This window comes from Pelobates fuscus, chromosome 13 (assembly GCF_036172605.1).
Source record: "Pelobates fuscus isolate aPelFus1 chromosome 13, aPelFus1.pri, whole genome shotgun sequence".
In the NCBI taxonomy this organism is placed as follows: Eukaryota; Metazoa; Chordata; class Amphibia; order Anura; family Pelobatidae; genus Pelobates; species Pelobates fuscus.
Genome location: NC_086329.1, coordinates 76,984,927 through 77,011,994, shown reverse-complemented (window position 1 = coordinate 77,011,994; position 27,068 = coordinate 76,984,927). Strand labels below are relative to the sequence as shown.

The 27,068-nt window shown below is 39.9% G+C and overlaps 1 protein-coding gene across 3 annotated transcripts in view; it reads left to right on the top strand.

The window, feature by feature from the left end:
- The window catches only part of ITPK1 (inositol-tetrakisphosphate 1-kinase), a 167,217-nt gene that overhangs the window by 18,342 nt on the left and 121,807 nt on the right, over positions 1–27,068 (top strand). For all 3 annotated transcript variants that reach the window (XM_063439055.1, XM_063439053.1, XM_063439054.1), the window contains exon 3: positions 16,151–16,175. In XM_063439055.1, the coding sequence (XP_063295125.1) occupies positions 16,151–16,175 (25 nt within the window). The remainder of the gene's footprint in view (positions 1–16,150; positions 16,176–27,068) is intronic.

Sequence of the window (27,068 nt, the reverse complement as noted above, 5' to 3'; positions counted from 1 at the left end):
TTTACAGTTTGAATGTTTGGGCTTAAGGGATTACTACTCCAAGCAGCGGGCTGTTGTGGTTGTCATGCCAGGACTACTCTGGTGCGGTTTCCCGGTAACGTGGAAAACTGTTTTGTGCCTCTATAACACACGGGGAGGGAGTAACCTATTAGCCTCCCTAAACTTGGCTATTCTTGATTAGAATGATTTCCTTTTAGGATCTATGACATCTTAGTATAGCGGGGGATCTGCATAGCTCTGGACCTGAAAAGGTTAAATGTATCAGTATTGAACGTATTTGAGTGATTAACTAATCCTATACTAAAAGTGTTAACAATGGGTTCCATATAAAACAGAGGCACGGCCTGTGATAACGCCTCTGTAAACCTTTTATGATAAATCTTAGCGCAGCGTGGACTCTGGCCCTGGGCGGGAATCGCCAATGTACCTACACAGTCAGGATACGCACAGGGATTAGCTGTCAATGTCACATCTGCTGTAGGTGGGGCTGGAAATATCACTTAGCCTTTGAAACTGAAAGAGCTGTATTATTTTATTTATGAGGAAACCTCACCGGACAACCATGGTTGAATTGCATTCCATTTATAATCTTATTATACACATTCTAACTTGTCCTTGGAACAACTGCGCCCGTTCGTTAGCTTGTTTTTTGTAATCTCTTACACTTTTCCAATGCAGGAAAGCCTTTGAAACAAGCAGTCCTCCCACTTGTATGTATGGACTTCTGGTCCCAAATAGCATCCTATATTGCAATTGGTTGGATGACCAATGCTGGTATTATAATTATTGACACCTATAAAGCCCCAATAAATTCCGCAGAGCTGTACAATTGGAGAAAAAGACAGTTCAATGTACCCAGACCAACAAAACAAATAAAGAGGACCCTGCTCGTGAGCAGAGGTCTGGCAGTTAACACTCCATGCACTTTAACCACACCATGGTGTGCTGTAGTGCTTATGGTGCGAAGAGTAGTCTGGATTTTTTATTTTATTTTTTATTGGTAATTTCAGATCAAATGTAAGTGTGTTGGGGGAACTGTGTGCTAAATATCAAACTATTTAATTTCTATTTATTTATTTATTTAATTTTTAACACAAGTAGCAGTGGTTTTACTTACTCCTGACAACACCATGGCACTTTAACCCCTTAAGGACCAAACTTCTGGAATAAAAGGGAATCATGACATGTCACACATGTCATGTGTCCTTAAGGGGTTAAAGGACCACTATAAGCACCCAGACCACTTCAGCTCAATGGGTCTGGGTGCCTGATCCCCCTACTTTTAACTCTGCAGCTAAAAACATAGTTTTAGAGGACCTTACAGATCCCCATAGGAAATCATTGAGTAATGCTTTCTCCTGTGACTAGGGAGCCCGGCGCTGGATTAAGGTAAGCAAATCAATGGTTAATTAACCATTTATTCGTTGCGGAAGAGGCCCTAGTCACACCTAGTCATATTTGTATTCCTAACGCTATAGTGTTCCTTTCAAGAAATTTAGACCCCTTTTCTACTAGGTCAGAAGCCAGCAAACCTGGTGCCAATTCTCAGATTATGGGCTACTGACATATTAAGTATTTCTTTTAGCCCTTGCAGAATTGGAAACCAAGCTCTCATCATAATTTATGTGTTGCGTGAAATCATGGTTTCATGTTGTCTTTGAATGCCTGTTTACTCTGGTGGATAATCGAATCCCCACAATTATGCATTGACCATTTCACCTGAAGGGGTCATTTAGACCCTGCAGTTAGATCTACTTAAAAAAAAAAAAAAAAAAATCCCCAAAATGCCTTGCATGTTTTTTCTTTTTGTGTTTAAAATAAAAAAATTAAAATTGTTTCAACTGAATATTGACATTATGACAAAGTTATTTATGTTTTGACATCAAGAATGCTGGATATAAAATATTAAATAAATGGGGAAAACCGCTTTTACATATTTGGTGGCACTACAAAATGGTTAAACCATTATGGACTTGGGAGTAAATTTGTTTAAATCTTTAGTAAATCTAGACTTTAACTTGAAACCAGAAGTGGCTTTATTACATCTCAAGTGGGATTTAGCACCAACTCCTTTAAGGTGTTTAGCTATGCAATTATTTGGTACATTTCCTCAAAATAAATGTTTTCTTAATGAGAGAGAGGGAGAGAGAGAGAGAGAGAGAGACTTTTTATAATGGGAAAAGAGAGGAAAAAGGAAAGAGAATTATTCCCTAATGACAAACTAGATAAGCATGATATGCTTGGTCTGATCATGTTTCTTTATTTGTTTTTCTGTGCTACATGTGTGTGATGATTTTAAAAAACACTGTATAGTTGTGTTCGGGGCATTCTCATATGATATGGAATACTCTGGTGAAGAGAAATAAATAACAAGGAAATAGTCGGTTGAGGTGTGCCGAAACCGATGTGTGCTGTAGGCCGGTAAATAAAGTGGGCTTACATTGAGAAAGTATAGTTAATGGGAGTGGAGGGTGGGGCTGTTCGTCTAGACCAACGAAGGTAAGTGAGGGAAAGGGGGGAGTCCCTTAAGTAGGTCTATAGCCCCTCCCACAACCTCAGGCCATGCCTTCCAATTTGTGGAATGGAAATGTGTACTAAGAGATTTGTCTTATAATGTATTCAATTCTATAGTGCTGTCTATGTACAATATGTATGTTTGTCACCTTTTTGAATTAAAAAAAAAAAAAGGCTTAATAAAGAATAATAATAAAAAAAAAAAAATATAATGGGGAAAACAATAGTTCCCATTTTATGTTTTGTAACCATAAATATCCTGGGTGTCTCAAATCAGCTTTACATAGAAACATAGCTGATTCGGTCCATCCAGTCTGCCCAATTTTTTAAATACTTTCATTAGTCCCTGGCCTTATCTTATAGTTAGGATAGCCTTATGCCTATCCCACGCATGCTTAAACTCCTTTACGGTGTTAACCTCTACCACTGCAGCTGGAAGGCTATTCCACGCATCCACAACCCTCTCAGTAAAGTAATACTATATTATTATTAAACCTTTGCCTCTCTAATTTAAGACACTGTCCTCTTGTTGTGGTAGTTTTTCTTCTTTTAAATGTAGTCTCCTCATTTACTGTGTTGATTCCCTTTATGTATTTAAATATTTCTATCATATCCCCCCTGTCTCGTCTTTCCTCCAAGCATGTTAAGATCCTTTAACCTTTCCTGGTAAGTTTCATCCTGCAATCCATGAACCAGTTTAGTTGTCCTTCTATGAACTCCCTCTAAAGTATCAATATCCTTCTGGAGATACAGTCTCCAGTACTTGTGTACATTACTCCAAGTGATGTCTCACCAGTGTTCTGTACAATGGCATGAGCACTTTCCTCTTTCTACTGCAAATACCTCTCCCTATACAACCAAGCATTCTGCTAGCATTTCCTGCTGCTCTATTACATTGTCTGTCTACCTTTAAGTCATCAGAAATAATCACCCCTAAATCCCTTTCCTCAGATGTTGAGGTTAGGACTCTATCAAATATTCTGTACTCTGCCCTTGGGTTTTTACGTCCAAGATGCATTATCTTGCACTTACCCACATTAAATGTCAGTTGCCACAACTTTGATCATTTTTCTACTTTACCTAAATCATTTGCCATTTGGCTTATCCCTCCTGGAACATCAACCCTGTTACATATCTTAGTATCATCCACAAAAAGACACACCTTACCATCAAGACCTTCTGCAATATCACTAATAAAAATATTAAAGAGAATGGGTCCAAGTACAGATCCCTGAGGTACCCCACTGGAGACAAACCCAAGCTTTGAATATACTCCATTGACTACAACCCTCTGTTGCCTGTCACTCAGCCACTGCCTTACCCATTCAACAATATTGGAATCCAAACTTAAAGATTGCAGTTTATTGATAAGCCTTCTATGTGCAACAGTGTCAAAAGCCGTACTGAAATCTAGGTAAGTAATGTCTACTGCACCACCCTGATCTATTATTTTAGTTACCCAATCAAAAAAATCAATAAGAAGACATGTATTCGTGTTTAGAAAAAAAATAAGAATGAAAAATCATAGACGGATTACATTTTAGAACTTCGGTACATGTAGCACATGCTATTACATCTCATATTGGGAATGTAGTAAACTTGTCAGATTGCCAACATACAGATATATTTTATATTTGTGTACCTTGAATAATTAGTTTAAAGGTTCCCTGATCCGTGTTTGCAGTCTACAGCTGGCACGCACAAGTTCCAGGTGTTCCATTTAAATGTATATATTTTTTTAAAGTCTCCAGTATATTTTTCTTGGATAACAGCACGGACTTAGCTTAAGCTGGCATGGATTGAGTAAGTAATTTGTGACAGGGTCACGTTAGAGGCCCAGAGTATGTTTTCTGTCCTTTCCCATGAATTTTCAGGTAAACCTCAGGGTACAGTTTGATTAACTATTTCTTATGTATATTACAGGGGTCAGCCTACTAAATAGTGAGCTAACAACAGCACTTTAATATATAAGTTGAACCATTTTGGTCAAAAGTTTGCAACTTAGTTGTCAACTTTTAAATGTTTGTTTTGTAAATAAATCACAAGCCATTTGGTTGCAGGAAAAAAACTGCCATAAAATCCAATTTTTACAGTATTCTCCTTCGTATACCGTGTGGACATTAAAGGTAAACTGTAAATTAGCATTTAATTCATAGCTCCTGAGAGTCCCTCTTAAGGAAAGTCAGTCTCAATGTTTGCCCTAAATTCCTCTGTTATTCTTTTCTATCCCAAGGCTATTGCTTCACAGCAATTAAACTCATATCAATTTGTCTTTTAACAGTAATAAATTACAAACCAGTCAGTGTAAATAAAGTACTTTGATCTTTATTCTAAATTATGGTTTCATTTTGCAAATGTCCTTGATTAACCGTCTCCCCAGGTCACACATCCATCCACACCCTAACTCTGGAGATATAAACAGCAGCGCCACTCCTACCTATGCATATTAGAATATAGATCACGAGTGCCAAAAGGTAGATCCCCAGATGTTTCAGAATTAAAAAACTTGAATCGTTGCCATTTTAGAGCTTGCCAAAGCATCATAGGAGTTAGCCATACCAGCACTGGTGGCTGTGATCGACTGAAAGTGCTCAGCCTACACATCTGTCACTGCGAGCCATCGATATAAAGGCTAATGTGGATGTGAGTAGGAAAAAGTGGCTCGTCGGCAGGAGCGTGGAGAACTGTTTGGAATGGTTTAACTCTAAACCGTAGGACTTCAAACACCATAACCACTTCAATGAGAAGTGCTATTGTACCTACAGTGCCCCTTTAAACCATAGAGCTACATCTTGATTTCCAGCCTCAATGCTTCCTCTGGGTACAGAATTACTAACATTCTTTTATCTCTTTGTGGTGAGAATTTGACTACTGACTAAAAATCTAAGGCATTAAGACCGGTTTCGGGGTTAATCTAGGATGTCGGAGTGGGTTCTGTTTGGAGCCTTAACTGTTTAAATTTGTAGTTTGGTTTACTAAGATCATATTGGACTGAAGGAACACTATGATTGTCATTCCTGTGTGAACCTTTCCTTTTTTCCAAATGATTTTTAATGAATTTACTAAAACAAAATAAGTTTTTAGTAAATAAGCCTTTAGGAGTCGCTTGGGCCCAGTGTAATTGGTATGTGATTGGTCACAGGACACTTCTTCTCTGTCACTTTTGTTGTCCCTCTAAAAGCTTGACACTGACTCAGTTCTCTGAGATCCAGCAGCCTTTATTAAGATTTCAAAGTAAGGCCTTGTTTGGTTGTCAAGGCAACCAGCCAGTACAGTGATCTTGCGCACCCACTTCCTTTACTCCCCCATGTACTGCTGGCAGTGTTCCTATGACTTTTTCCTGTTCTGGTTGTCAAATCCTGTCTTGCTTTTTTCTGAATATTTTCTATATGTGCGTAATCTCACTTGCACTGTCTGTGCCTGACAAAGGATGACCGCATATGATCTGTATGTCGTAGGAGCTGTAAGATCAGCTGTATAATATATAGAAGAAGCTTGCGGACCTGGGTGTCAATATGTTCTGCGTCTTTTATACCAAGATCTATTATTTTGTCCTACAGACAATTTTTTATGCACTACAGCATTTATCTGTACTATATGCATAAATCATGATATTAATACTAATATTATTGTGTTAAAATAGTTTTGGTTTGTAGCCGTGTGATAATACACTCTTGGCTTTAATCCACATCTGCATTTCGATGCCAAATGGGTCAGTGTATTGTGGGTGCATGCAGTCTGCAATTATAAATAATTGTGCAGAGAGTGGTGTTTGGTTTGTAGATTTTCACTTGCACAATATGCTATAAACTAACTCTTTAGCATCAGAAAATTGCTATGACGAAATGTTGGTATAAAGGATAAAAATAAGAGGAAGTGTTATTAAAGGACCACTCTAGTGCCAGGAAAACATACTCGTTTTCCTGGCACTAGAGTACCCTGAGGGTGCCCCCACCCTCAGGGACCCCCTCCCGCCGGGCTCTGGAGAGAGGAAGGGGTTAAACTTACCTCTTTTTCCAGCGCCGGGCGGGGAGCTTTCCTCCTCCTCTCCATCTTGATCGCGACGTCATCGGCTGAATGCGCATGCGCGGCAGGAGCCGCGCTCGCATTCAGCCGGTCGCATAGTAAAGCATTTACAATGCTTTCCTATGGACGCTTGCGTGCTCTCACTGTGATTTTCACAGTGAGAAGCACGCAAGCGCCTCTAGCGGCTGTCAATGAGACAGCCACTAGTGGATTTGGAGGCTGGATTAACCCTCATTATAAACATAGCAGTTTCTCTGAAACTGCTATGTTTATAAAAAAAAGGGTTAATCCTAGAGGTACCTGGTACCCAGACCACCTCATTAAGCTGAAGTCGTCTGGGTGCCTAGAGTGGTCCTTTAATGAGATTACTTTAGTGAAGTTGTAATACAGAGTTTTGTGACTTGGTCGTATAGATAGCATTAAAACAAACCTACACCTTTTTATATCTGTCTTAATGCGTGCCCATCCATTTTATTAAAATGCATTTCATATATTTGCATAGATAAAAATTACAAAAATAAGTGCTCTCTGTCTGTAAATGAAGCTGCAGTTCACCAACAAGGTGTTCCTTCAACCTTGTGCATAACAAGACAAATATACAAAGAGAGGTGAACAGCGCTAGTGATATACACAAATGTATATATATTTACATACGTAATTGGAGATATTCCTCGATGATATAGCTTAAAAGAAAAGAACAGAATGCAATAATAGTGCAATATGTATTGCTGATATAGTGGATGATAAAAAATTATTAAAAAATTATATAAAATTCTCACTCACACTTTTAAGAGCTTTATAAGCTCAATGTCAAGAGCCTGGACGGAATAATCCCCGTCTATGGATTTCTTGGTGTGCAATCTTCTAGATGAACTTTGTAGGTGTGAGGTTTCCGTGGTATATGGAAAAACAGAGTACAAAAGACCAATGGTACAGATAGTAGGTGTATATGCAGTGCAAACAAAAAGAGAACCTACTTACATAGACTAGAGCAATGGACCTGCTCTAGTTTAAACAGCTTCAGGTGGAACAATCCCCACCTAAGGATGTACTGGACCCAAATGTAGCAGCAGCAGGATGAGGTAGGAAGTAGGACTAAAATTAGACTGGGTAATGTAAAAATGTATATACTTTATTTTATCAAAAAATATTTTTAAAGTGAATAACAAATATATAAAAAATACCAGTCAAGATAAAATTTTAAAAGTCCGTGGTTCTTCCTCACTTAACGCGTTTCGCCTTGGCTTGCACTTTTGAAAAAGCCAAGGCGAAACGCGTTAAGTGAGGAAGAACCACGGACTTTTAAAATTTTATCTTGACTGGTATTTTTTATATATTTGTTATTCACTTTTAAAATATTTTTTGATAAAATAAAGTATATACATTTTTACATTACCCAGTCTAATTTTAGTCCTACTTCCTACCTCATCCTGCTGCTGCTACATTTGGGTCCAGTACATCCTTAGGTGGGGATTGTTCCACCTGAAGCTGTTTAAACTAGAGCAGGTCCATTGCTCTAGTCTATGTAAGTAGGTTCTCTTTTTGTTTGCACTGCATATACACCTACTATCTGTACCATTGGTCTTTTGTACTCTGTTTTTCCATATACCACGGAAACCTCACACCTACAAAGTTCATCTAGAAGATTGCACACCAAGAAATCCATAGACGGGGATTATTCCGTCCAGGCTCTTGACATTGAGCTTATAAAGCTCTTAAAAGTGTGAGTAAGAATTTTATATAATTTTTTAATAATTTTTTATCATCCACTATATCAGCAATACATATTGCACTATTATTGCATTCTGTTCTTTTCTTTTAAGCTATATCATCGAGGAATATCTCCAATTACGTATGTAAATATATATACATTTGTGTATATCACTAGCGCTGTTCACCTTTCTTTGTACATATATTTGCATGCTGCAATAGATAAATTGATATGGTGTGCCCATGAGCCCATAGTACAATGTTCTACTATCACAATCCAGCAATGACATTCAGATCGCAGGGCAAAGCTCCTGATAGACCGTATTTGGTTATGACTTGCCATCTTTATATATCTGCATTGCCCAAAGAAGATGGCCCGTTGGCCCGTTTTCTAGCAATTCTATACAACATTTTCATACAAGCTTACACATACATTTCAGGTTTTAGCTTCCTCACTCCCTTTTACATTAAAATTAGAATACGCATGTGTATTCTTTCTGGTCCAGCGTTCAGCCATGTATACTGCCATCTCCGGTTCCTTCCCAGACGGCACTTTCACCCCTTAAGGACACATGACATGTGTGACATGTCATGATTCCCTTTTATTCCAGAAGTTTGGTCCTTAAGGGGTTAATTTAATTTAACAGTTGCAATGACTACGGCTTTAAGAACAGCAGGACACGTCCCATGGAGCGTCTCGGTCTCTGTGTGACGGTTAATAAACCATTTTGAGTAGTTAGGGAGGAATCCGCTAGTGAAACGGATATGTGTTTTGAGGCTGAATAAAAGGTTGATTGAAATCCTTGTTTCTGAGTCCCAGTGATAATTGGGGACAGTTACTGCCACAATATAATAACACAGCACTGAATGTTATAATTGTGACCACACGGGAAATATAACAGCTGGCAACAAAGATCTTTGATTGGACCCTACAATGGCTCTTATTGGCACTTTGCCTGTGTTTGCTTTAGACACAGAAAAACGGGACACATGGGTTGAACTATTTGAGCTATATTGTACAGCAAACAGGAGCTGATAAACAAGGGGCAGTTTATAGGCCCAGCATTTACAGCACAATAAGGGACATTCTCTCATCAGACAAACCTACTGCTAGACCCCTGGCTGACACGATCCCTCTGTTTTCTGACCACTACCAGCCTAAACTACGAGATTAGAGATATCAGAGCAGCTTAAATTCTGTTCACGCAAAAACAACTGCAGAATGAGGACACTCATACTTATGTCACAAGTTTAAAGAGACTAGAAAGTACCTGGCGATTTGGAGATCATTTAAACAATGCCTTGCGTGATATGTTTGTGGTTGGACTGCTAGACGCTACAATACAAATAGACTTGTTAACAGAAGATGATTTGACAAAGAGTCACTAAACTGCCTAAATACAAAATTAAATAAAAATCACTGTTTAGTATATATCCAGAATGAAAATATGTATTCATTTAATTATGAAAGTTTTTTTTTTTTTTTTTTTTCTTCTTCTCCATTTGGTGTACATCTAAAAACGTATTGCAAAAGCTGCAGACCTCTTGTCTAAAGTCATTGCAAACCCTTTCCTTCGTCCCTAGCCAAGACTTTCTGAGCTTGTCCAATTACAGACTTCCCAATGCAGGTTCTTTGGACAATTGTTGCCTCTGGAGGGAAATAACAGGAATGGTTGTCTGATTGACAGCGATGGGTTGAAACAAGGTTGATTTATAAAAGGACCAGTTTCTATTGAAAGCTGCACTTTTTGTAGTATTATGCCCATTAAGTGGACAAGACTGGTGTCCACAATTAAAGGGGAAAGTGCTAGTTCAAGCTCCCACTCCTGGCAATGTATCCCAGCTATGTCCTTATTTGGGTTTGCTCAAGTATCATCATAGATTCTTATCAAATTTGGATTATTCACTATATCAACTACACCGTCTGTTAGATAGTAAAAACATAAGTCTGGACGGAGTTGTGTGTAAAGGCATTTGAACGCTCCAAACAATTTCTTAAAGACTTTTTGTCCACTATGACCTGACGAAGCCTTTGGTACTAGCTTGTGATCCTTTGCCATATGGTTTGGGCGCAGAGCTTTCACACATTATGCCTGATGATTCTAAACGTCCTGTGTCTTTTGCGTTCAGATCTAACTCCGACTAAGAAAAATTACGCCCAGATTGATTCATTTGGACTGTGAAGAAATTCCACATTTATATTGACCGACATTTTACTCTGATCATCGATCACAAACCACTATTGTCCATTTTACGCCCTCAGAATCTCTAACCCACCAGCGGCTCAACTTCAGCGTTTTCCCCTAAGCTTGCAGCTTGCATCTACCTAATAATATTCAGCACTATGAGACCACTCTATATTTTCCAGCCCGTGATGGACAGACTGAACAATTTGGACAAACGTATAACGTCATTTAGCTGTCTCTCACAAAACAATATTTAATCCGAATATACTTTCTATTTTTTTTTTCTTTTCTTATTCAACTATCGGAACATACCACATGTCACAACTGGCCCATCACCTACTATGTTAATGTCTGGAAGACATTGCTCTTGTTCAAGTTTGGCCACAATATCATAAACAGGAGCTGAACAGTTCTGGTGTTCCAGAGTGTGATATACATGAAACCATGTTGTTAAGAAACTAGAGTTGGCAGGATAGATTAATTCCAGTTATTTTTATGTTAATGGTGATACGAAGTGCAGAAGATATGTGGCAGTAGAAAATCGGGGCAATGGAAGATTTTGGGTGGTGGAATATGTGGGGTTGTGAAATATGATTTTGAAAGAAGATATGGTAACTTGTGGGGGGTTAGTAAAAGATGTGGGGTACATTGTAAGATCGGAAACACCAATGGAATGTTTATAAATCCCATGCTAAAACTGCTAATTTAGTCTTCTCTTTTTTTTTTTTGTGGTATTTACTTAATTGGGTGCTTTTGTTTAAGTGACTGCCTATTTAAATTAAACAATCGATCAAGGTTGGGAAAAGACACTTTGAGATTTGAAAATTGCAATCATGTTGCTATCATAGAAAATACAGTACCCAAGATTCAACCTATTTCTCAGAAAACCAGGGCTCTCCCTAACTGTACCAGACTCTACCATGTTGACTCTATCACTTGCTATTAGTCATCAAATTCTGTCATTGTGTCCGTAAAGAGGTTGTGACCACAAATTGCTTACCATTGAATGGACCATATTGGCACGATAGGAGCTGAAATATTTGTGTAGGTTAATGAGGACAAACTTTGTTTAAACAAGTTATACTTTCATTTGAGAGTATAATGCATAGATACATACACATGTATGTGTGTTATATAAATATTTACAAGTGTATATTTTAATAGGCATTGCTTATATACGCATAAAACACCCAAATTGTAGAGAATAAAAATTTGAATCACATTACAAATACAGCTAACACACACCACACATGTTACAGCCAACAAACATATGTTACATACAGCCATCATTTAGACTCACCGAGCACACACGTTACCTACAGCCATCACATCCACACACCGCGCACACACATTCCATACAACCAGCACACGCACGTTACATGCCGATGGCACACACACTATGACAAAGGGAGAGACTACAGTCAGGGCAATTCACAATACTTTTTGGAAAATAAATCCAAATGTCAAAATTTCAGCAAAAATACCTATAGCAAAGTTAGAGGATATTTCCAGATCGGCTATTTTTGCCTTCTATTCAGATTCAATTTATGAAAATTAGTTTACAAAATAGCCCAGTCAATGTCCACGACTCTAGGAAAGGGCCCCCAATCTTTGTAATTTATATACATGTAGATTGTCCTTTTTTTTTTTTTTTTTTTTTATTCCATTCCCCTGTGTATAGATCATGCCTCTGCAGTCTCACTGTTCAATTATTAGCCATTTTTGGGGTTACACTTGGTTTATATGGGAGTTAAAGTTTGTTTATACAGCCCTAGCCACACCTCCCTGCATGTGACTCGCACAGCCTTCCTAAACATTTCCTTTAAAAAGACATCTAATGTATGGTGACGGCTGTAGGATTGATTCTTAGACTCTGCCCAGAGTCTAAGAAAGTCAGGCAGAAGAGAAATACTACTTTGTCTCTAAATATTTCTTGACTGACTATTTCACTGACTATTGCTATGAGTCACTTCCTGACTCATAGCACAGATTATCTGTGCTGGAGCGTCACTGGACGTCCTCACGCTGTGTTAGGACCTCCAGCGACGCTCATTTCCTCATAGGAAAGCATTGAAAAACTTTTTTCAGTGCTTTCCTATGGGGAGCGCTGCGCATTAGGTCTCCTCGGCCGGTGGGCGGGATCAGTCTCGCCACCGGCCGACGGAGAGTGTAGGAGGAGCGGCGCGGAGGAGGAGGCAGCGACAATGGACATCGTCACTGCCTCAGGTAAGTGACTGAAGGGGTTTTCACCCCTTCAGCAACTGGGGATTAGGGGGTGGGAGGGATTGTTTTCCTGGCACTGGAGTTTTCCTTTAAGTACAAGTTGCAGGTTACAGGCTTGGTGTCACGTTGAAACTTAGTACTGTTAAATATGTGTGAGTGAATTACAGGGTAAGTCGGGTATGTCAGGCTAGTAGTCAGTATCGAGATCCCTCTGTGATTTCTTGAGTGCTATGTTAGAGTGTAGACATAGCACACAGCTAAACATTGGGCTTGTTTGTAAGCGTATTGGCTGGCTAGTCAAGATAATTACCGCTGGGTATCTACTCATGATATAAGACGTGCCAAAATTAAATAAAAACAGTAAAGAATAATGGCAGTTACCAAAGTCAGAAAGCGTATAGTTTGGGGTGGCAGGACTGCAAACAGTGAATGTCCCCTTTTATTACGCTCCCTCCTTGTGGAGGTAGCTGGGACTCTGCTGACGTTCAGCCTATTCCACACACAGGCCACGAAAGAGGGTCAGTCTCTCTGATAGATGCCATGCTGTCTCCTACCCATTCAGGGTCCAGTAGTAAGCACCAACTCTCCAGATGTGCTGTTGGCCGTGGGCGCTGAAATCACTCATGTCCTCAAGCCCAGGCTTGGAAGGGAGCCGCTTCCTTAATGCGTGGTTCCCCCAGCCACATGCTGTAGGATCTTGGGCCCTCGTGGGCTCCGATATCCGGAGACCCCTCTGTATATATGGACGTTGGATTGGTGATGTTTCCAATTGGGCTCCCAACCCAGAAGAGGAGTTGGCATTCTCAGCAGCCACAGGGGTCTGAGGCACAGCGGGTGTGGGTCGGACCGAGAGGTTGGTCACCGTGGCTCTGGAGCTTTGGCTCAGCTGCCTGTTCCACTAATCCCTGGTAAATATTTACAAGTGTATATTTTAATAGGCATTGCTTATATACACATAAAACACCCAAATTGTAGAGAATAAAAATTTGAATCACATTACAAATACAGCTAACACAAAGGTGGATCATTGCGTTGCTCACTGTTTATATGTTGCTGCTGCTGGCGTTGAGAGTGTTTTATCCAAACATCCTCAAATAAGGATAAAATAATCTAGCTTAGAGGCAAAGTCCACTTCTGCACTGTTGTTTTGCAGCACGATAGTCAGGACTTCGCGGTTGTGAGGGCACCGTTATGGCGGCCATCTTTGATATACCTCATGGGAGCAGGAGAGTCCACTGTGGTAAGGAGGTGAGTAACCCCAGCGATGAGTATCCCCCACCTGGTCCAAAGGGGGTCTGTAGGGCAATCGAAGAGCCGCTTAGTAAAACGTGTCCTGTGCCAAAGGATCGGCCGTTTCCCTCTTACACCAGGCCATGCCTCAGGCTAGGCCACACGGCCAGGCTGCGGTTCCGTTGGGTGTAACTTCAAGATTCGGGTAACACTTTGTGTCCAATCGGATGCAGTTCAGCCCTGCGGTCTCGAAAAACTGTACCCCGAGAGGTACTTCACGCTTAAGGCTTAGTTTGTGCCCGTTGATTTTTTTTTTTTATGCAGGCTGTGTCAGTCACAGCCAGGGGAGATGTGGATAAAGCTGCATGAACAGAAACAGATTTAACTCCTAAATGGCAGAGAATTGAGCAGTGAAACTTCAGTAGTGTGATCTATACACCAAAACTGCTTCCTTGAGCTAATGCCGTTTTGATGTCTATAATATCCCTTATTTCTCCCTGTGATTTCCAGTGGATTACATATTCTTGCCTAGAAACAGAGAAACATAGAATGTGACGGCAGATAAGAACCATTCGGCCCATCTAGTCTGCCCAGTTTTCTAAATACTTTCTTTAGTCCCTGGCCTTATCTTATAGTTAGGATATGCCTTATGCCTATCCCACGCATGCTTAAACTCCTTTACTGTGTTAACCTCTACCACTTCCGCTGGAAGGCTATTCCATGCATCCACTACCCTCTCAGTAAAGTAATACTTCCTGATATTATTTTTTAAACCTTTGTCCCTCTAATTTAAGACTATGTCCTCTTGTTGTGGTAGTTTTTCTTCTTTTAAATACCAGTTTAGTAGCCCTTCTTTGAACTCTCTCTAAGGTATCAATATCCTTCTGAAGATATGGTCTCCAGTACTGCGTACAATACTCCAAGTGAGGTCTCACCAGTGTTCTGTACAATGGCATGAGCACTTCCCTCTTTCTACTGCTAATACCTCTCCCTATACAACCAAGCATTCTGCTAGCATTTCCTGCTGCTCTTTTACATTGTCTGCCTACCTTTAAGTCATCAGAAATAATTACCCCTAAATCCCTTTCCTCAGATGTTGAGTTTAGGACTCAAATATTTATATCAAATATTCTGTACTCTGCCCTTGGGTTTTTACGTCCAAGATGCATTATCTTGCACTTATCCACATTAAATGTCAGTTGCCACAACTCTGACCATTTTTCTAGTTTACCTAAATCATTTGCCATTTGGCTTATCCCTCCTGGAACATCAACCCTGTTACATATCTTAGTATCATCCACAAAAAGACACACCTTACCATCAAGACCTTCTGCAATATCACTAATACAAATATTAAAGAGAATGGGTCCAAGTACAGATCCCTGAGGTACCCCACTGGTGACAAGCCCAAGCTTCGAATATACTCCATTGACTACAACCCTCTGTTGCCTGTCACTCAGCCACTGCCTTACCCATTCAACAATATTGGAATCCAAACTTAAAGATTGCAATTTATTGATAAGCCTTCTATGTGCAACAGTGTCAAAAGCCTTACTGAAATCTAGGTAAGCAATGTCTACTGCACCACCCTGATCTATAATTTTAGTTACCCAATCAAAAAAATCAATAAGATTAGTTTGGCATGATCTCCCTGAAGTAAACCCATGTTGTCTCTGATCTTGAAATCCATGTGTTTTTAGATGTTCAACAATCCTATCCTTTAACATGGTTTCCATCACTTTCCCCACTACTGAAGTAAGGCTTACTGGCCTATAGTTGTCAGACTCCTCCCTATTACCTTTCTTGTGAATGGGCACAACATGCATGTAGTACCCTACACCATTATCACTCCTTATACAGTACTATCGAAAATGTAATTGACTTTCAATTGGGGGGAAAAAGTGGACTGATTTATTAAAAATAATTTACAAGGAGTACAAAATGCATCTATTTTTGTCCCTTTGTCCCTTTTTGTTTTTTGAATTATTTATTTTTATCATCCCCTTTTTCATTTATTAATTTTCTTACAGAAAACAAACTGTTAGTAAAAAAATAAAAAGAACAAAGGGCTAGAGTAACAGCACAGATCACAAAAAAGAAGGAATGAGAAGGCAGCAAGGAAGTACACATGAGTCAGGAGACACGGGCTTAATTGGGTACTATCTGTATTATATCATTTACTGTCCTGAGCTGTGTTAATTTGTCGTCTTCATTTTATCAATGCTTGTATAAGTAAACATTTTCGCTTCTTTTTCTTCTAGGAAAAGGGGAATCGAAGTTGTTCAGGTGAGTTGTGTGATGTCATTTATTTGTTTATTTTTTATTGAATTGACCTATCTGTCTATGTGCATCATCTATATATCATCAGATAAGTAGAACCTTGGTGGGAAAAAAATGCCTTGTTCACAGTAATGACAATAAATCACAATTCTCCCAGAATTTCAAGCTTTTCATGCAGATGAGTTCAAACAGGCATCACGTTTCAGACTTTATTCTTCATTTCTATAGAAACCCTTGGCATTGGAGCACTGTTTGAAACACAGTATTTTTAAACCAAAGCACGAACCATGTTCCAAGAGAGTCAGTTAGAAGAAGCAGACCGATGACTGCACATTTCTAAAATTTTTTTGGTACGCGCACACACATACACAGACACTCACACACAAAAAAAAGTAAGTAATAGCTGTTGGCACATTTTCCTGGCCCCTGAAAAAGAAAAAATAAATCCACCTGTTTCTCCAGATTGATATTCTAAGTGTCATACAGCCCAGTAGATTAACAGAGTAGGCAGCCATGATTAAAGAAACAATAAAATTAATGAAAAAGGTAAGGGTACCTTCCATATAAGGGTGTGGATCATCAATTTCCAATAGTTAAAGGGACACTGTAGGCACCCAGACCACTTCAGCTAATTTAAGTAGTCTGAGTGCTGTGACCCTTTTGACGTCAGCAGGGAGGAGCGTGGGCGGAGCCTGACCCAGCCCCGAGAGACATCGGCGCTGGATTCAGGTAAGTGGCTGAAGGGGTTTTAACCTCCTCAGCCTCACCGGAGGGTGTCGCCGAGGGAGGGGGGCTGTTACTATGCGGCTTTGTTTTCCTGGCACTATAGGATCCTTTTAAGCAATCATAGAGGGAATCTTAGTTAAAGCCTCTGCTCCGTGAAACCTATTGGATAGTCATTCCAAGAAGGAATGTAACAAATTTAAAATAGAAAAATAGTTACCATGCTAAAGACACCACTGCTCGTTCCTTGCAGATAAAAACACATTTTATTTCAAGTAATAAAAAAATAAATAAAACCATTAACAAATGCTATATACAGTGGTAAGCTACCTTTCACATGTACGGCTAGACAATAAGCGCGTTTTCGTGTCGATAGATACTTTATCAAGATAAAATGTCTATCTACACGAAACGTGTACATTTTTTAGCGCACTTTTCAAAAAGAGCTTACCACTGGATATCGCATTTATTATTTTTATCTGTAAAAAACAAGCAGTGGTACATTTACTGTACAAGCAGTGGTTTAATCTATTTTTCCACTCGAAAAGTGCTTATCTTTCAATACTTTTTTTCTTCTTCTTTTCTGTCTCTCTTCATTTGGTGATCTTTTCTGAAATAGCGATTTTAGAGAGAGAAAAAAAACAACCCTTTTTTTGGGACCGTTTGTAGAACAATGTAATAAATCTGAATAGATATTGTTCTTAGTATGCATTATTTTATATTTGAGGCTGAGGCAAGGAGCTAACTTTACATTGAAGGAAATGGACTACCAAACTATGTCGTGTATGCGTAATATAGATTCCTGTCAAAATAGGTTGCGGATTACTGTGCTAGAAGAACAATGCTTGTTGCTGTTTTAGAAAATCAACTGGTTGGATGTTAAACCAAGTGAGGAGGAAGTTTTAACAGAGGTTACATCATCTCCAATACATCTGATGTAGGGCTTAGCCCCGGTTAGCTCAAGTCCAAAGGCCAGTTTTACTGCTGATTCATAATGATTAAACCTGGGAGAGGTACTGTGCAGCTCTTCAGATATGGTTGAACGCCCACTCATGTTATCTTCGGTTTTGGCAAGCATGAAGCTAGCTTTTTAACAGACATGTCCATACAGTGGATCATGCGTTTTGGCATACTTCACCAGTAAAGATAAGATTGGTGCTATACTCATAGGTATTTATCATGCATTGCATGCTTGTTCACTTAAAGAGATCAGCCTGAGGTCCATGACAAGTTGAAGTATTTATAGTTTCCTAGGGATATAAATAACTGCAATATTTTTTTTAACAAATATATATTTTATTTTTATTTAGCATTTTCTATATTCTATTTTTCTATTCTGGGGTAAATGATAAGGCACATGATGCAGCTACCTTGGAAACCAATAGAATTTTTTTGTACCATTAGAACATTGCCTCACAATTGCTTCAATTTTTTCTTGTATATCCTTGATCCCAAATTCAAGTGCATGCATACTTATAAGGTATATCCATCCATGTGTAGTGCAGTGCATACATATTTGGCCAGGGTTGTATTTTGGCTCTGTATTCCAGCACATTGGGTTTGATGTGAAGCAGTCTTTAAGATGATAAATTGAAGACTGTATGTTTTATGTTTGAAGGGTGTTACGGCCGTAAACTGTAAACCATGTAGGACTTATAGGTAGTTTTATACATTCCTCCATATTACTGCATCAAATGTCATTGCACAGTTATATTGTTAGCTAGTTATGTTACGATTTAGAAGGTGGTTTTGCCACCTTATGTACTTGCACACACGAGGGCTATCAAAAGGTCCTTGAGGTGATTCCAGGTGTGTTATTTGTATTTTGAGTCTATTACTGCTGTCTTTCAACATTAAGAATAATGAACTGTCACTAAAAGCATGATGCTTAGAAATTGGAATAGTCCAATGAGAGATTTTGCCAAATATACCAGAATCAGACTGATACCAATGAACTTATCAGTACCATGTTAACTGAAAGATCTTGGGAGACCACTGTAGTAGATTACTGAATAATCGTTGTAATTGAAAATAAGAACCCCCTTTTTGAAACGGTGGAACCCTAGAACACTGTCTTGGACAGGAGTGCCCAAAAGGTAGATCCACAAATAATGTAGAACTACAACTCCCATGATGCTTTGCATGCTTTTAGAATGACACCACATAGTGGAAGCTGTAGTTTTAAAACATCTGGGGATCTACCTTTTGGGCACCCCTGCTCTAGGATGTAGACAGCAGACTATCATAAAGTGAAAAAGTACTCTAGCATAACCCCAGAGTTATAGATCCCAGGTAAGTTTCTAGAATATAGCTTCCAGGTTTTGATAAAAAGAACATAAAACCATCTAGTGGTTAATGATTGTTTAAGGAAGGAATTTTACATGAACCAAGTCATATTTGTGAAACTTGGGGGTATTTGGCTTTGAAATAGATATTTGCCAGTGGACCTGGCTTACCTGTTTTCACTTCTTATCACATTGGCAAGATGAAATGGGTAGAAACATAATTTGAAAACCTATATCTTTACCCTTTGTCTTTTTTATATTGCTTGTAATTAGTGATGTCCCGAACAGTTCGCCGGGATCCGTTCGCCGGCGAACATAGCGTGTTCGGTCTGACCCCTATTCGTCATGGAGGTGGGAGGGTCTAGGAGGGAGGGTCTGCTGCTGATTGGCTGGAATGTGTCTGCTGACTGTGAGGTACAGGGTCAAAGTTTACTCAATGATGACGAATAGGGGACGGACCGAACATTGCGCGTGTTCGCGACCGCGAACACGCTATGTTCGCCGGCGAACAGTTCCCAGTGAACTGTTCGGGACATCACTACTTGTAATATATCCATCTATTTGAAATGAATATTACCATCACCATTGAATATATGTTGCCATAACTGGCAAGTTGTTAGGAGTTTATTGTGAAGTGATTTCTTTTATTTTTTATTTTTTATTAATCATTCATATTTTTTACAAAACAAGACTTCATATTTGTTTTGGACAGTTACGCTACCCATGTAAAATGTCCTTCCATACAGGAAGGCTAGCTGTTAGCAGGAAACGTTATATTTAAGTTTCCTTTCAAACTCCTGTTTATCTTGTCTTTTGATGAGTTTGCTTTTTGACCGTTTTTTTCAAGAGCCATCGACGGCCTGTTCATGCTCCGTTGGCAAAGAAGGTATGCAGAGACAAAAACTGAATCTCATAGTATTTGCCTAAGCATTGGAAGCATGGGTTGGAGATTAAAGGGGATTATGTACAGAAAACACAAAACGGTCTACAAAATATTTCGTATTTCCTTTAAGATATATCTGCAGGTAGAGTAGTTTATTGTAGCATCAATGGATTATTTCAGTCATTTCTTCTGTTTTAATTATAACTACATGTACGTCCATCATTATAGGTGATTGTATTATGAAGCGGAGTTGACCTTGTTCCCAAACCCAACTGATCTTTGAGGAATAGAAACATGTATTCCTGACACTATAGGTCTTAATATTCCCCTGTCCTCCCTTACCTCCGGTTAAAAAGGGGAGATGAGCCCCACCACCGCTCCGCCCACTTGGCTGAGATCATCTCAGCCAATCCAAAGTGTTCCCATAGGAAAACATTGGGAGGCTATTGCCAATTCGCGGCAAAACACCGCTATGCACCAGTCAGCATCTCCCCATAGAAATGCATTGACTCAGTGCATCTCTATGGAGAAAGTTCAGCGCCTCCATGCAGAGTGTGGAGACCCTAAACATGCAGCACTGACCTAGAAAGCCCCTCTAGTGGCCATCTGAATGACTGTCACTGGTGGTGTCCCTAGGCACTAATGTAAACACTGTCTATTCTCGCCATAACAACTAAATTAAGCTGTAGTTGTTATGGTAACTATAGTGTCCCTTTAATCCTTATAATCTTGCTTATTATACAGAGTCCTTAGAATTCCTTTATTTCACTAAAGCTGCCATGGTTGGACAGAGAGAAATTCTGCAATAATGTTAAATGATGTATAATTGTTTTTTTAAAAGGGCTTTTTATATTAAAATATAATGTACCTTATGTAAAACAGCAAGTATTTGGTACCACATGTCATAGTTTTTCCTTCCTGACTATTTTAAACTTAAAAAATAAAAAAAATGAGTAGTCACCTGTCGTGTTCAACTGGCAGCAGTTCTCATTATTTGTTATTTCATGCATCATGTGACATAACCGAAAGAACTGGAGGCTGGACATGCAGAATTAGTCTACCTCTTAGATTTTAAGAGACTCGAGCATTTGTGACCGGCTTTGTTTAGGTATATCCCAGTAACATATGAGTTCATTGCTAGACCCACACAGACACCTATCGTCCAAACCCATTAGATAGGAGATGATAGCATGTCATTAAAGTGGGCAGAGTCCAGGCTGATTATTTTTATATTTGTCCTTTCTTCCTTCAGAGTGCCCAGGTAAAACATTTTCTTTTCACTTATCCTTTCTAAAAATGTTTTTGCCTTTTTGTGTTTTGGGGTTTTTTTTTGGCAGTCATTCCTCTTGTTAGCATGTTCTGTTACTATCTCCATATTGTGTAGGATTAGCTCTGCTGTAGGGAATTTTAGGCCACAAGCAGCTCGACCTTCTCTATCTCCCTCGGGCCACTGCTCAAATATCAAAATTACACTGCTGACCTTTTTTTGTTGTGTTTTATTTATTTATTTATGTATTTATTTCAAACACTTGATGCTACTCCACCTCCTGGAAAAATTGGATGACTTCAGCACAAGAATGTACTCAAGGATAAAAATATTTAATCTTTCTAGTAGTCGCAGCCTGCAGGTCCTATCATGCATGTATTCTGTTCTTATTGATTTTGATTTTCTTATTGTAATATGATGTGCTGGTGACCAAGGCGGGGGTAAGCCCATTAGTGTTGGCAAGCAGGGCAGGAGAAAAGAGACTTCATTTATTTTCCATTCTTTATTTTTGTATAGGAAAAGACACCTGTGCTGCAATACAAACAAGTAATGTCATGGATATCATTACCCTAACACACAGGAAAGAGGATACCCTCAAAATGATGGTGCAAAGAGCTGTATTACCAGGCCTTAGAGTGGTCGGATTTAACAAATTAAAAGATAGAAGTCAGGAATAGCAGAGGTCAGGAATACAGATAAATGAGAAACAAGCCAGGTCAGGAATATAGAAATGCACAGGTCAATATACAAGCCAGGTCAGGATACCAGAAGTTCACAAAATCAAAACAAAGCCAAGGTCAATAACCGGCATTCACAAGGGTAATCCTTAAATCCTGGACTGGTAGGAGATACTTGAGGACTAGGTTGGGAACCAATGGTGTAACCAAACGGAAACCATGATAGGGCAATGAGTAAGGGCCTAAACTGTCTTTTTAAATAGGTTCACATGTGTTCTGATTGGTCCATGTCATCTCTGCGATTCTAAACAGCATAGGGTGGCCGAGATGGCATGGTCCCCTTAATGGCAGGTGTGACGTCATTCATTTCACGTCTATTTAAGGACGCGCCCTTTGAGTGAGTGGCGGATTGGTGCCGACAAACGCGGAGGAGCTGTTCACCAGCGCAGAATGAATTTAGTATATTTTTCCCCACAGGCTTCCAACGCGCAGCAGCTTGGCTAGAGGGGAGCTGCTTGAGCAGGTAAGTATTGCTACAAGTAGTAGGCAGACGACAATAAAGTATCTTGCAAAGTGCAACACGTAACATTAAATCTAGAACAGTTTTGATAGGAGGAAAGTAAACGATTCAAAATGTAATCATCTCATAGTGATTACACATTGTGTGAAAGAACCATGACCTTGTAAATGCTACTAAAATATCCAGTGACTGTCAGTAATATTAGGACAGAAAAGGAAAAAAAGGGTGAGCAAAGAGGAGTGAGAATAGAGAGCATGGCTTTCCACGGTGTGTTTTTTTGTCAGTATTGTTAGGTCATTGGACATTGCTGAGGGTGTCATCACACACCAAGTTCTAATTGGTAGGTGCAACCTGTCATTGGGAGATTTTCCAGCCATATCATCCAAAGCCTGCTACACGTGACCGATAACAGATTGTCTGTGAGCTAGTTTTCAGAGTTTATAATGTAATTTTTTTTTCTTTTTGATTTTAATCACAATTGAAAAAAGAATGGCTTAATCCAGCACACAGCAGTTGTTCACATTTTCATTTGTAAACAGTTAATTATTGTTAGTATTGATTTATGAAACCCAGATTTCTACTCCGAGAAGGGTGCATGAGTAGGGCAAAAATCTGGGACCAGAGTTTAGAGAGCCTTTTATTTATTCCATAAAGCTGGGATGTTCCATTTCTGTAGCCAAGTTTGAGTTATTTTTCTTATAATTTATGTATGCAGTGCCAACAAATTCCACAGAGCTTGATTCATTAAAGGGACACACCAGGAACCCACACGTCTGATATAATACTTAGGGTAGATAACAATAAGGTTTTTTTTGTTTTTTTCTCTTCTTACACTTATTTACTCCATAAGCCCACTCTTTTTGTCCCTCCCAACCTGTCCGTGTTTGCTCCAAAAATACAACTGTATGTAAAGCATAGCAAAGATTTCTAAGAGGGAAAGTTAAATGTATATTCTGGTCTGTGCGGTCTTTTCTTATCCTGGAGAATCAGTTTATTCCCCCAAGAGCTGTTCCACTCCTCACTTAGGGCAAGTGGAATTGCTCTGTAAGCTGGTAGTGTTCATACAACAGCTGTTATTGGTTTACATGTGTATGCAACGATCAGCAGAGCATTGATCCTCGCATGCACAGTCCACGGCTTGGCTCTCGTGTAGCAGACTCATTCCCTCTCTGTTCGGTTGTCCGAATGGATAATGTGTGGTCCCCATTTTATACCTCCCCGAACACCGGCCACCCCTGGCTGTTAACCACAAACAAGCAATTAACTCAAGTGCTTTACCTGGGTGGCCTGGTATAACCAAATGCACATGCTCTAGTGAATGGCGGCCATTTTGTCTCCCACAGCAGGCAGCGGTACAGGGTAGAACAAGGAATAGAGCAGCGCTAAACAAGCTAAGAGCACTAGGATGGGAGGCAGCACACCTGATAATAGGGGAATCCCTCCAACCCCTAAGAAAACTAGAACAAGTCAAACAACAATATACAGGTAGTGCCAAGAAAAATACTCCAAACACAATAGTATATAATAATATACAATAAAATCAATAAGAGCAATAAAAAAAAACACAGGATATAAAGAGTCCACAATAAAACTTAAAATAATAAAAAATACCAAATGGTATGGCACAGTCTCAAAGGTGGTAATAGATCTTCTAGTCCTGGTATGGGACTTTCTTGGTAGCTTCGCTTAATAGCAGAATATGAAAAGGAAGCAAAAACAGAGGCAAACCAATAGTGCAATATGGTAGTACGTGGTAGAACAAACGACACTTAGATAAGGGTAGGTAACAGCATGCAGTGGTATACAATCCCCACTTGCAGGATTTCCCTCTGGTTTTGGCACACCGTAGAATGATGGTAAATCACAACTGGATAACGATGAGGTAGATTGTATGGAATGACAAAAAAAGCAGCCAATAGTGCTCTCTATATAGATAGGTAAGTATCAATAAGATAAATAAAATATACTTACAATAGAGTGAGCAGACAAACCGCTCTATGTATCAAGCCTGGGTGGTATAATCCCCACCAAGGATTTCTTTGGTTGGTTGTCCACAGTAGGTGATGGGTCCAGATGTCAGGTAAAAGTATAAATATAAATAATAATAAGTTCTAAAAATATATGGCTAAAAGGCAGGTAGTGAGGTAGCCAAAATACTTTATTTTTTTTTTTTTTATTTAAATTCTTTATTTTTGTAGTGCATGAAGGTATAACAGTGAGTGTGTGGTACCCCGACGGCAATCCACACACGTTTTAATGACATAAATAACAGTGGGGTATATAGGAACTTTGCACATTTTAAATATATTAACATGAGAGGTCAACTGTATGAGCTGTAGCTTAGAGGAGTGCTCAACGCTTGAGACAGGATAAACATAGGTTAAGTTATGCATCGGGATTGTCAGTTATTGATAAACAGTGGGTCCCTGCAACCTTTTAAGATTCACAACTGTGCAGTTTCATGTGGTTAAGTACAGGTGAGGTACAAGATGCAGGTACACATACTACGAGAAAACTAACAGGTCGAAAACAGATTCTTAGGGTAGCCCTATGCCATGTTGCACGTATTGGGTAATGATGAGAGCTGAAAGTGGCAGTGAGGTATGCAGGCTAAACTAGACTAGCGAGTATCTAGTGTGGGGTGCGGTATTGCGCTAAACTCCATCTTAGTAGGCCGTAAAGCCTGGACCTAGTGTAAAACATGCTCAGTTGATAGGCTTATGAATCAAACTTATAAGAGTATGAAGAAAGTATGCTAAGAGTAGTTAAGAAGTCGTTAGGCTTCAGTGAGGTTAAGGTAGGTAGTTAATTAGGCCATTATGCAGGCTATTCAATCAGGTCTAGCTCCTAACGACTGGTATCATGCTGGTATAGATTGTTTAACTAGCAGGATTCATCTACAGTGTTGTTGCTTGCCTGATTAGTTAGACATGAATAAACATAGATAAACATTCTGTAGAGGGACAGAAAATGCAAATTAAAGATTACTAGCAAGGGCTTCTGAGCGTGTAATAATCAGGGTAAACCATAAGTAAAAATACATAGTCGTTTGCCAGACTCTGGCACGAACGGGAAAGTCCAGTTAAAGTTCAGCCGACCCCTGACACCGGGAAACGCTGGCGCTCTGTCAGGCAGTTCTTCTGGGTCCTGAGCACACATGGGGGTCCACGCTGTTCCCCAGTGGGTCGTGGAGGAGCTCTCCGCTTGTTTCGTCTCTCCGGGTGCTGTCTCGCTGTGTCTTGGTTAGCGTTGCCGTGGGCTTTGCGGATGGCAGTGTGCAGGCTTATACTGTGCCGGTCCTCGGTTTCTGGGACCTCTGGGAAAGGTGTAGATGACCCGAGTTTGTCTCGTGGTCCGGGACGGTGGCTTGTGGCAGTCGAGGGGTCCGGCTCTGTTTCCCACCTCTTTCGTGAGCTTTGACGCTGCTTAATTCTGGAGGTCGCTCTGTGTCTGCGAGGGGGATGCCATTGCAGGGTGCGTCGCGTGGCCGGGCGGATCCACGCCACCGTCTCTTTCATTGCCATCCGATGAGGCTGCCTTCTGGCTTTGAGCTTTGCCCACAGGTAGGAGCATACTATGCTTAGAAAGTCCCCTGTGTGCTTGGGTGGTGCAATGCGTGGTTGCTTGGCCTTAGGCCGCATCCGCGACGCCATCTTAGTTGGGTCCTGTGGTCGTCGTCTGTTTGACGGCTGAGTCGCTTGTGCGGGTGTGATTGTGGGGGTATCCGTCCCCAGCGAGGACCGGGATGTCCCCCGCCGGTCCATAGGGGGGGTAGCAGGGCTGGTTCCCGTTTAGGAGTGAGCCTCAGGCCAAGAGATCGGTCGTCGTCCTCAGGCTGCAGGCTTTGCTCCGGTTTAGGCCGCATGGTCGTGTGAGGCTTGTCCGTTTTGTATCGGTGCCGGGGTGGTACCGTTATGTTCCCACTGCTGTTCTGTGACTGATCCCGGTCACCGGTTGCCATTAATGTTGTCGTATCAGTCGGTAGCATCACAAGTTTGTCCACGGTTGCAGGAGCTCTCAGATTATGCGGCTAGCCATCTTGGCTGTCAGGCCCCGCCCCCCAAAATACTTTATTTTAACAGCATAAAACCACAACGCGTTTCTCCCCTTAGGACTTGGAGAAACGCGTTGTTTTTATGCTGTTGTTAAAATAAAGTATTTTGGCTAACTCACTTACCTGCCTTTTAGCCATATATTTTTAGAACTTATTATTATTTATTTTTAATATCTGTATATGTAACAGTCACAATGGAAACCAGCTGAATGTTCCTACGGATTCCATTGGTTGCTGCTTTGATTGTTCTAATTATAGACGTTTGTTCTGTATTGATTCTATCGCTGACTTTTAGTCCCTGTTATTCATTATATATTTTATGAATTCCTCTGCTGTATGGGAAAATACTGTAATTTAATATAGGCATTTGCTTTTCTATCACACATGTTACATTGCTGCCACCCATCCCATTTATTAACCCTATTAAAGGTTAATAAGTATTTAGTAGTTTAGAAAAATACCCCTTTGTGTCTCATTAGAGATTTTTTTT